The following is a 12,405-nucleotide window of genomic DNA, read 5'->3' on the forward strand; positions in this document are numbered from 1 at the left end:
ACGTTGTATCACATACTTTTAGTAACTGCTCTGCCAGGGAACTGGATTCTAAATCTCACACAGTGTAGCTATAAACAACAAGCTGTATTTCCTTTGTGTCTAAAATTATTCTTTCTAAAGTAATTTGTTTCAAAACATGAACGTAGAAAAGCATTAGCCAAATGAAGGCACAGGCATAATTCCATTTTATGCTGGAATCTATTATGCTAGGCCTCTGTGCAGAGGATAGTGCCTATGTAGGAAACAAGCCTTAATTTACCATGAAAGCGCATAAAATCAATGGTTTTGCTTTGCCAAATTTCACTATACAATCCACATGACAATTGAAAATACAAACAGATATTAAAACACAAGACAAAAAATGCACGAGAGAATAAGTGCAATTTACAGTTAGTTGAAACAATCCCGAAGTTACACAGGTATATCAGATTTGAGATTTGGGGGAGATTATACAAAGTCCAGGGAAGGGTGAACCATGATCTGCTGACTGGACGGCAGAAGGTTGAGTTGATGCCAATCAAGCTTCTCCCCGCCCCCAGCTGTGGTCGCTAGCCAATCCGGGGCTGCTAGCAGACACCGTTGGGGTGTGTCCCGCTGCCGTTACTCCCACAGAAGAGCGAGGACAGGGTCAGTGAGAGATCTGGTGGCCCGTCGGATCTGTCGGATCCGAGCGCAGCTTCATTGCCAAACCATCAGGCTGGAGCGGTGCTGTATCATCTGTCCATCAGTCTTGCTCCGTCCCTGACCCCAGAGAAACTTGGCCCTCAGAGTCCAAAGGTTTGACAACGGATATGATTATAAGTTCTCCTTTTGTCCTAAGAAATTTCTCTGCCTCGGTAGTAACTGGAGCGTCTTCAAGATGATGGTGGAAAATTTATACAGAGCATCCCAGACAAGCCATGTATCTGGGCATCATAGGACAACGTTTGGTAAGGAGATGACAGGGTTTGTTTGCTGGCTAAGACTGGTAGCCTTTGCTTAGCCTGTGAGGCAGAGGGTACGCACGTGGACCTTAAATGAAAATAATTACTGTCGTCGTCTACAAAACAAAGGCTCAAAACTAAAAGGAAAAAGGAACACTACCTTCCCACCAGATCCGCCCTTCCCTAGCTGCAAAAAAAGATGTACCATTAAAACAAACAAAACCACAAAATGAAACCAAACCTTCTGGGGAAGGCGGGGACTGGGTTTTTGTTCTGCAAGCCTTGTTGGAGGATACACCGCCCAGTTCTTGGAAATGACACTTAGATGCAAAGTTACTCCTGAGCACCTTTCCTCCTTTTCCAAATAGAGCAAAGACTGAGTTGTGACTAGGACATAGAGAATATGGATTTTTGTTTGTTTGTTTGTTTAATGGGGGTTTTGTTTGCTTGCTGTTTTTCTCTGGTAAATAGTGACCTGTCTATTTGCCTTATGTGCAGATGCGAAGAAATTGCTGACCCTGTGGACCCTGCTATGTGGTGGTGTTGTTGTGCTTCTTTGGGGGTTTTTCAGTTTCCCTAGAAAATGTAAGTGATTGATTTCTGCTGTCCGTTTGCCTCCTAGAAAAACAGTCTTTGGATAAATATGTATTGCACCTAATTACTGCTGATTCATCCCAAAATGGGACTTCATGCCTAAGAAAGGCTTTTATCCCCCTCTCTAACTGGACAGCGACAATCACAAGCAATCAGCTGTAGCAGAGTAATTACTTGGCGGAAGTCTGTTCAGTTTGAAGCAAGAGGAAAGTGAGTCCTGGTGGTCAGATAAAGCCTTATCAGGAGTTGGGTGTGTACTCCACCGTAAGATCTTGTAGGTACGGTATTCCTGTCAGAAAATCGAGCAAGCTGTAATGGCGGTGGAGGTAAAAGCAAAGTGAGGTGCATTTCCAGAGTGTGTTAACCTTTACTGCCACCCGTGAGTGTGTGGAACCTTATTCTAACAGAAGCAATGGTGGGAGATAATCCCCACCCCCCCAACCACCAAAGAGGTTTTCCTCACAGCGGGGTGTCCAGATTCTATGCTAGACCTTGTATTGTCTCACTTGGTCACTAGCACTGCCCTTTTGTCTTCCATATACCATTGTTGTTCATATAACATCATTATCAGCCGACATAATGAAGGTCACAGCTTATTTCCAAATGGAGTAAAAACAAAAAATTCTCCTTAGCCCCTATTCTTGCTATAAGTGCTGCTTATGTTTGCTGCTTAGTACAGAAACCTTCTTGAAATCTTTTCTGTGATTTTGTTTTCCTCTCCCTCTTCTGCTCCCTGCCTGCCTTTCTCCTTTCCATTCATCTGTAGGTCCTTCTTTTCTCCAGGGCCGCGTGTATTCCAAGCCCATGATCTACCAACAGACTACATCTGCAGCTCAAATGGCTAAGTTTTTGCTTAAACATTATGGTGTTTAGAGTTCAACCAGAGCCTTGCTCGTGTTAAGCATGGGCTCTTGCCGTGGAATTAAACCCCAGTGCCTTTGCTTTTCAAACTTTCTACTAAATCCACTTTGACCAGGTTTCTGTTTCTTCTTTTCTGTGAAACCAGTCAGTGCCACTATTTAGTAGCCATCATCTATCTGTTCAATCTTACTTGACAATACACATTCATTTTATTTTTTAAAGGATTTATTTATTTATTATGTATACAACATTCTGACTCCATGTATGCCTTTATTGCAGAAGATGGCACCAAATCTCATTATAGAGGCTGTGAGATTCCATGTGGTTGCTGGGAATAGAACTCAGGACCTCTGGAAGAGCAGTCAGTGCTCTTAACCTCTGAGCCATCTCTCCAGCCTTCCATGTTCTTTTAAAAAATTATTTTTCTCTTAGAAAATTTCATACTATTATACAATGTATTTTGGTCATATCCATTTCCTTTGTACCATCCACAGAAGCTCCCTTTCAATTTCATGCTCTTTGTTTTGTTGCTGTGATAATTGATTGAGGGGATTCTCAATCCAAGCACTGCCTATATCTAGATATGGACAGCCTTCTTGCAGCCATGTCCCCAAAGGTGAGTCACTGCCTTCTCTGTAAGGGTCCACTCTCAATGCAACAAGGATAGGCCTCAGAGGGAAGGCCTCCCCAACTCGTGTTGGAATTTTCACTAACTTGATATTGAGAAAAATCTTTTCAAAGCAAGCAGTGGTTGATGCAGACATAGGTAACTGGTTGAGCTGCCAAGTGTAATAAATATGAGAACTCAGCTCTGGATAAATCATCTACACTACCCTCCCCCCACCCAAGGCTCATAGACTATCACAGAAGAGTGAAGCTGTAACACTGACGAATGGAGAAGAGAGCTGTGCATTGTTAACCTTTTGCTGGCATCAACTAAGATAACCTCTGGTTCTTCACATCATTTAAAATCCCTTCCTAAAGATAATTCCATTTGGCTTTCAAGTCAGTATAGTCCTACTGCTTATGTCCTGCCTACATCACGACTGACTTTATTTGCCTTACTCTTTCCTCCTTTCCCTCTGCACGGTGTTCTAATATGTCTTTTTATGCACCCAGTCTTTGAAGCATTGTTGTCCTGTTGGCCTTCTGAACAGGTCTCAAAATTTTATAACATAAATACATTTTTAATCTGGGACACTTTTTGAATTCAATCATTTAAAAAAAATAAAATCTAACTACTTGCTTACCTCAAACTTAATAGTGTTCATGTTGAAATATCTCTCCCCCACCTGTGTGTGTGTGTGTGTGTGTGTGTGCGCGCGTGCGTGCAGGAGTGTAGGTTCCCATAGAAGCCAGAAGTCACCCTTGGATGTCTTTCTTCAGGACTCATTCACCTTGTTCTACAGAAAGGGACCCCTTATTAGGACTTGGGGCTCAGGTTAGGTTTAGCTGGTTAGCCAGCACCTCCCAGGGATCTGCCTCTCCACTGCTGGGATTACAAGAGAGTGTCACCACACCTAACTTTTTCTGTGGCTTCTGGAGATTGAGTTCAGGTAGTCATCCTTTAATGGCAAAGAGTGTATTAACTGAGCTGTGGCCTCACCCTGAACTCTTCATAGCTCTGTGTTCTCTTGTGTCCTTCACCTATGGTCCTCCTCGTCGCAGGAAACAGTAAATATATTCTAACTTCAAAGTCAAAAACCTTATGTATTTTTTATTCTTTTCTTTCCTGATTTCCAAATATAATCAGTAAACTGCCACTGTCTTTTCATTGATCCAAATATGAACTCTCTCTAGTCACTTGCCAGTTAACTAGCCAGCACCTCATTTTCATTTCTGATGTTTGTCTCTCTTCTCCCTGTGATCTCTTAATGCAACTGCATAATAATACACTTTCTAGTATGAGATTTTTTTAAAAAAAATATTTATTTATTATGTATACAGTATTCTGTTTGTATGCCTGCTGACCAGACCTCATTACAGATGGTTGTGAGCCACCATGTGGTTGCTGGGAATTGAACTCAGAACCTTTGGAAGAACAGGCAGTGCTCTTAACCGCTGAGCCATCTCTCGAGCCCCTAGTATGAGATTTTTACATTATTTTTTCTTTCTATGATTTTATAATAAAAGTGAATCAGATTTGAACTGGCCACATTTCATGGTTCCATAATCACATATGACTAATGGTATCCTTATGGACAGAGTTTATTTTTAACAATTAAGAAAAATTATCAGATCTGTTGGCAATTTTACATGGTTTTTTTTATTCATTTAGAGCAAAGGCTTATGAATGGCTATGTTGCCCTTAGGCACCTAGTCATCCTGAACTACTGATGTCCTGTACTATTGAATCCTTCACTTGGTCTGTAGGAATGTGGGCATCTTCATTATTTGGTGAACAAGCCAGGCATGCTCACCTTTTCCCATTTCTTAGAAAAATGTGTTCTTACCCTGGAGGCAGACTTACCTCCCTAGTCCACCTTTCTTCAGGTACTAGGCATCACCTGTGTCTAACCCTACCCTGAATGTTGTGCAGTCATACTTATCCCTTGACCTGGATGCTCTTCATGAGAAACTATATGGTTTCAGGTATGCAACTTACATGAAAGCGAATTTTTTTTCATGGTATATTTATTTGTATTCCAAGAACTACAAAAAGATAAATGTCTGCCACAGGGTTAGTGCTCAGTTTGGGTATAGTTGGATGTACAAATGAAAGAAAATATAAACTAGCAGATGAATTATAAAACTGCATTTCTGATAGTTCGGATTTTAAGCCAACTGTTTGATAGTAGTTATATATTTAACCCAATATTTTATGGTAAGTTGGGGTTTTTCCAAGTAATTTCAGTGATATGCGTGTTTTCGTTGTGCTATCACATCAGGTTTTATGTGTACAGAACCTTACTGCTAGTTAATGCTTCCAAATGAGTAGTCTCCCATTCATAAGCTTGAGTAGAAGGCGGTCACTTGTTTGTTTTTCCAGTCTTGGGGTAAAAATGTACCTTAAACACTTTCTCTCAGGGTTAGGCACAAACAAGTAAATTCATATATCCAGTGCTGTGAGTTAAGGAGAAAATGGAAAATGGCGTAAAAGTTAAATTTCAGTGTTTTCCCCTTCCTAATTTTTTTTCCTAAAACAAAGGACAAAGTTATAGCTTCAACTTATGAGGAAATGCTGTTTCCGAGAAACAACTGAGTATCAGACCAACAGGAAAGGGCCAACTCTTTGATATTATGACTAAAGAGGAATCCATTAGTATGTGGTAAAATATCTAAGGTACCATATCCAATTATAAGAGATGTGAATGAGTAAATTCCAGTTGTATGAAAATACCAGAGAAAGATTTGTCATGGGACTTTACATTTCTGGAAGTTGCTCATTACTATTTTAAGTTACATGGAGATCTTAATTCTCCAGTGTTTTTTTTTTTTTTCTTCTCTCCTGCTGTGCTCTTGGTTGACCTATCATCACGAGCAAATGACGACGTTTATTTAAAAGTCATTTCAACCATTTGACTGAAATGGGATGTGGAAAAGGAATTCCTTTCATCAGTGTGAAATGTAGGAGACTCGTACAATGACAGACTCGCTTTTCTTACAGTGTCTTTCACGTTGTGTGTTCATTCCAGTTGGAACCACAAGAATAATGAGAAATAAGACGTGTGATGATGAAGTAAAGATATGCATGAATGCCTGGCATAAAATTAACCAGAACTGCTTCTTCCTTATCCAACATGAAAACTCATGGCCCGCCGCAAAGCGGAACTGTGGAAACTTAGAAGCACACCTGGCTAAGATCAACAACAAGAATGAACTGGTTAGATTTCTAAATGAGCATGCCCAGTAGTTAAGACACGGGTCTTTTGCCTTTGGGGATGTTGGAGCACAGCAGGGATGATAGACAGATAAAATACAGAAAATATGAAAATTACACAGCATGTTAGATACAATCAAAGTGTTTATCACTTCTCCAAGAGGGTAGATTGGAGAAAAGTTCACATTTCCTTGAAATGATGACATTTGAGCAAAGAAATAACATCAAGGGGATGAAATCTCTGGGGAAATAAATCACCTACAGCACAGGGTTAAGATAGGTAAATGCCTGGAATAGTCAAGGAACTGAAAACAGACACGCAATCAGCCTGTCTTCAGTGGAGGAATGAGTATGGGTATGACCACAAGGGTCTTGTAGGCCTTTACAAAGACTTTAGTTTTTTATGTCGGGCAAAACAAGGAGGTGTTTCAGAATTAGGGTCAAAAGTGCCACATTCTAACTTCAGTCTTAACAGATTCACCCTCTTTCCTATAACAAATGTAAAGATGGGGCTTTAGGTACTTGGCTCCCTGCAGGGCCTGTGGTAAGAGCATGTGGGACTCAGACTAGGGCAGTACCTTTTCACACACTGAGAGTAAGACTTCTAGATGATGTTCCTGATAGTGTTCTTCTTTATCACAGGAAGCTTTGATGAGCCTTGTGAATGAAGGATCTTCATATTGGATTGGACTGAACAAACAAAATTTGGACAAACTCTGGCTTTGGACAGATGGAACAAAATACAATGATTTGTAAGCCTTTGTGAAATTGACTTAGCGTTAATTATAAATCATGGTCAAAATTCTAACTCTATGGACAACTACATCTACTGTTTCTTTTACTACACTTCCTAACCAGGGCATTCAGCAGATGCTAAGGAGAACCTTCAGGCAAACTGGTAGTCTTTTGGGAGCATCTGCCACTGTGTATTTCTGTGTGTTTAATTGGATTGTACCTATCTTCCTTTCATTCTAGAGTTGATAAAAGTCTAGGCAGTTTAAGTCTTTCCCAAGTACAGTTTACGCTTGTGTGCCTGTGTATGCCTGAGTGTGTGTGTGTGTGTCTTTCACTTCTCAATGGTAAAGAGTGAGTATCCGAAGATGTAATGACGGCTACATTTTCCTTACCCACCAGAGGCCTAACAATATGGATGAGAAGTGATTGGGAAGAGAGATGTTGAATTGAAAATTCCAAAACTTCTCTGCTGTCCCGTCTAAAGAATTAATTGTATCCTTAGATTCTACTTTTTTCTGGAAACATTTAAATTTTCCTTAACTTCAGAGTGGAATGATTCTGTTTTTCACAGAGTCTCCGCAAACTTTCACACACTGCATGCCTTTTTCATGGTGCTCACTCTGCAGTATTAATATTTTGTACCTCACCAAAAGAATTTTCCCAACTAGGAGAAGTTTCCATGATCATTCTATTTATAATAGGTTGAAAACACACAGTGACTTGAAAGCAACAATATAACCAATAATTGTGGTTTTTCACTTGAAAACCAATGTAAGAAATCAATGATGCAAGTTAACTTTGAGCACAAAACACAATTCCTGTGGTGTTTTCTTGAAAAAAAAAAAAACCTGACAGTTTAAGATGTTATGCATTCCTATTTAAAAGAAATTTGAGAGAAAGGTATGAGCTGGTGAAAGTTGGTGTGTTACTTTGCTGGGGTCACCACAATAAATGAAACAGACTGAGCAGCGAAAGCAACTCATCTGGAGTCTAGAAGTCCACAGTCAAGGTGTTGTCAGGATCTGTTTCTTTTGACCTCTTGCCTTGGTGTGTAGGTACCTGACATTTCATTCTGACTTCCAGTGCCTTAGCCTGTGCACACACTCAAGGGAAGGGCCTGAATCATTTCTACTTCAAAGAGCATCAGCGGCACAAGGGGTAGGGGAGTGTAGTTCAGTGGTAGACAACTTACCTAGCAATTCAAAGGGCCCCTGGGTTCGCTCTCAACATGGCAAAAGCAAAAGAAAAAACACTCAGATTATAGGATTAGTGTTTACCCAAAAGACATTATTTTGAGCCAAGGATGGTGATGTGCCTAGAATCTAATTTCAAAAACATTAATTTAAAAAAGATCTTATCTTATTTAATCAGTCCTTTTAAAGCTTTATATTTAAATGCAGTTACCTTCTACACCCCCGAGGAGTAGGCATTCCACTTGTGGGATTGCCATAACAGAAAATGAAAAATGTTCCCCGAAATGCGAGTTATACTCTTCCCAACACCATCTGTAAATGCCTAATTTGTTCCTTTCGTCATTTTCATCACCGACATAAACGGAACAATCTGACCCCTCTCTGAAAAATTATGATAGTTTTTTCCTTGTTGGCAGAACGGAGTCTCTGGCTGAACTGCTGAGGGGTGGACTCACATAGTACCTCCTCAGCAGAGTTCAGAGGTTAAGTACGATGGACGATAAGAGCTTACTTAGCATCTTCTTCACAGAGTACATTTGAACTCTCATCACTGAAGTTTAGATTCATTATATGAGGCTGTGCTGAGTCTGATAAAGATGCCAACCCTTTGTTTCATTCCAGGAAGGAAATTCATGATTACGGAGAGTGTGCCTTCCTGCATAAACGGGGCATAGACAGTACCACCTGTGATGACCTCAGAAACTATATCTGTATGAAAGTAGGCCAGTGTCCTTGAAGGTTTCTTCCGTCCAAAACAAAATGAATAACAGTGTCTTATATTGTGTGTGTTAAACCTCTGGTGATGTGTTTCCTTCACATCAACATTGCTTTGAAATCTAATTTGACTGAAGAACATGAATATAAATTTTATCTTCAACGAAATAGTTATTAAGAAGCCTAGAGAGAAGGCTAAGTTTGAGATGGTACTGCTGAGTCACCGAAATTGGTGGGTATGAGGCTATGGGAACGAAGGGACTTGCTTGGAATTTATTCATCCTGGTGGATCATTCGGGAGGGCAGAGGAAAAGAGAAAGAAAGATCCTTTGTTTGTCTGAAATTGGTTGAAATCTGAATAAAGGAGAAAGGAGCTGTGAGACAAGATGAGCTGGGAAGTGTTTCATTTGCCCTCAATACAAGGTTGGTGTGGAACTGTGAACGAAGGCATGATGGGGAACTGTTCTGATCCGGAGCCTTGTGTTGTCACTGGAGACCAAACACCTCTCAACAGGTCTCTAGACACTCAGTCAAACTGCTAAACTTTAGGACTAACAATAACCTGGATTTGTTGTTGCCATCGTTACGGAAAGAGTGAAAGGAGGCAAGTTTTGTCATGAGTCACTGTGAGCTGAACATGAGCAGCCGCAAATAGTGAGAAACACGAAGGAAGAACCTTGGTGACCTCGAAGGATCCGTAGAGATTAGCATGGATTCCCCAAAGCTGTTTCACTCAGATTCTGGATAATATTGAAATGGTCTTGAAGTAAAGAGGGAGAAGAGGTTAACACTGGTCAACATTAAAAATCTCTTCAATTACCACAGGTCTTTTCTCATATATGATCCTAGGGTTTGTGTTATATGGACATGCATGTGTGGAGATGTACAGGGCATGAACCCAAAAAGGGACTATAGGTGTGGTGAAGAGCTCTGAAGAAGGGGAGAAGGTAATTGATGCATGTGACATGAAACCAGGAAGACCACCAAAAGGAGTGTTGGGACCCTCAGGAGGATAGGTGGGTGACTTTCATCCACTCCCAAACTTGCTCCAGTGGTGGTATTCAGAGCAGAACTCACATACATATTGGATCACAAAACACTGAATTATTTTCCATATTACCATTTTCCTTGAAGTGCTAACCAGAGACCTTAGAATGGCAAAATCATAATTGTCCTGTTGTCTGCAGCCATCTTTCACTACATTCTCCCTCTCCTTCAGATATAATTTGTTTCCTACCCTTTATACAGGGTAACCTTATATATGCTTAGCATATATAATATATGATGTTTAGCATCTTGACACTCTCGTGCCAGAATGATATTCTCTCATGATCAGCATGTCTCTCCCTGTCACTCTCAAGTTCACGACAGTTCCAACTCAGTGATGGTCATTCCAACAACATTGTAGCCCTTGGTACATTATCTCATCAATGACCAACATTTTTCTTTCTTTTTTTAATTAGAGTTTGCTGCACAGCAAAATGTCATATGGTTTATTGCTTTTAACTCAGTTTTCAGTTTTAACTCATCTTCCCAGAATGAGTCCAGAAATTTCCTGCTGTTTTATCTCTATACATATATTCTGAGCACCCAGAACATATCAAGCACATGTCTCTATGTTAACTAAAACAATGGAGACATGAGTATATATGCAGATAGGCAATTCCAAAAGGTAGCAAGTACTGTTTGTTTACATTGTCATACTAATTATTGGCAAATGCGAAGGATTAGTTATCTGATTTTAATCAGTGTTTTCCAATAGGATTCTCAAGAACTACATAAGGTAACCTATTTGAATATTGGGCTTAATTTAGGAATTGTCCCTGCCTCATCTTTACCTGTATAAGACCCACAGCCTGACAGCAATTGCTTGGTAGCTAGCCTACTTCACTGTGAGAGGTAGAATTAGAAGGCCATTTTTGATGTGTATCTATGACTTAAGTAATAACCTTTTCATTAAAAAAAAAACCTCAATATTCTGAACCAGAGAAAGGGAAAACTGTAGTTTTTCCATCTGTGAAACAGCTTTGTAATAGACCCACTATGTAAATTCTCATGACTCTTATTTCTGTTTCAGAAGTTGAGGGAGTATCCTAGGGTGTAACAGGGAGGCCACTTGTTGGTTCTGATCCATTTAGCCCCAAAATAATCACACAGAAACTGTATTATTTAAATCACTGCTTGGCCCATTAGCTCTAGCTCTCTTATTGGCTAACTCTTACATCTTAATTTATTCCATTTCTAGTAATCTGTGCATCACCACATGGCTATGGCTTACCAGCTAAAGCTCCTAGCTCTGTCTCCAGCTGCTTAATGGCTTCTCTCTGACTCCTTCCTTCTTTCTTCCAGCATACAGCCTAGCTTTCTTCACATAGTTCTGTTCTTCCCTGCCACAGGCTCAAAGCAGTTCTTTTATTCATTAATCAATAAAAGCAACACATAGAAGGGCCTCCCACAGCACTAGGGTCATAGAATTGGTTTTAATTTTGTTTCTTTTGAAAATATGTGCAATGCTTTGGGAGAGTTCAATGTAGAATTTCATATCTTCTATAATTTAGTGTTTAATATATAAGCTTTAATTTTTACAGTTTTTACAAATATAACCACCCCTAGAGATATGGAGAGGAGTTCTACTAATACAGGACTCTGTCCTCATGTATTCAAAAGCATGCGTTTTTATGTGTGCCCTAAAAAATGTGTATGTGTAAATGTGTGTATACCCATATGCTATACATTAATAACTATGTATTTATATATATATATATATATCTTAGTGTATTCATAAATGCTTACATATAATACGTGTCCGTGAAATTCATGCATGAAAACTGATATAAAATAAAACTTGAATGTCTACAATAATAGATAGCAAGGCAGATTTCAGTTAATTTACTGAATATTAGTGTGCATAAAGAGATAAAATGACAGAGAAATTAGTTAACAGATCATTATTAGGATTTTATAGTCTAATAAGAGATTTTAAATACATGAAACAGACTACAGCAAGGCTCAGTGGATGAAGTTCTTGCTACATGAGTGGCAACCTGAGTTCAGATCCCCAGAACCTTCACAAAAGCCTGGAAGGCATGGTACCTGACCTACAATCCCAGTGATTAGAAGGTGGAGATAGGGGAGTCACCAGAAAAAGCTGAGCAGTTATGTAGCTCAATTAGCAAACTCTGGGTTCAACAAGGGAGTTTGAATGGAATATGTCCAATCTAGAAAGAAAACTGACATCAATTCTGGTTTCCATATGTCCTCACCCACATGCTCTGCACTACACACACATGCAAACATGCATATGAATGCACAAAAATTAGAAATAAGAATATATGAAACAACTGGAGAGATAGCTCAGCCATTAAGAGTGGCTTTTCCTCCAGCATCCATATAGTTGCTCAGCCAGTAACTTCAGTTCCAGCGGATCTAATGCCCTCTTCTGGTTTTGTCTGGTACCAAGCATGCACATGCCCCACAGACATACATGTAGGCAAAACACCCCCACACATAAAAATTGTTCAAAGTTTAAATAAATACATGAAACAAAAACTGAACTGAAAGGAAA

The 12,405-nt window shown here is 39.7% G+C and overlaps 1 protein-coding gene across 1 annotated transcript; it reads left to right on the plus strand.

Moving 5' to 3' along the window:
- Positions 1-689: 689 nt before the first annotated feature.
- On the plus strand, positions 690-9,379 carry LOC130885742 (C-type lectin domain family 2 member E-like). Its single transcript, XM_057787480.1, has 5 exons — positions 690-929; positions 1,422-1,508; positions 6,014-6,201; positions 6,841-6,950; positions 8,748-9,379. Exons 1-5 carry the CDS (start codon positions 860-862, stop codon positions 8,860-8,862), a joined length of 570 nt encoding a protein of 189 aa, XP_057643463.1. The 5' UTR covers positions 690-859; the 3' UTR covers positions 8,863-9,379.
- Positions 9,380-12,405: the final 3,026 nt, after the last annotated feature.

Source organism: Chionomys nivalis, chromosome 1 (assembly GCF_950005125.1).
Source record: "Chionomys nivalis chromosome 1, mChiNiv1.1, whole genome shotgun sequence".
Classification (NCBI taxonomy): domain Eukaryota; kingdom Metazoa; phylum Chordata; class Mammalia; order Rodentia; family Cricetidae; genus Chionomys; species Chionomys nivalis.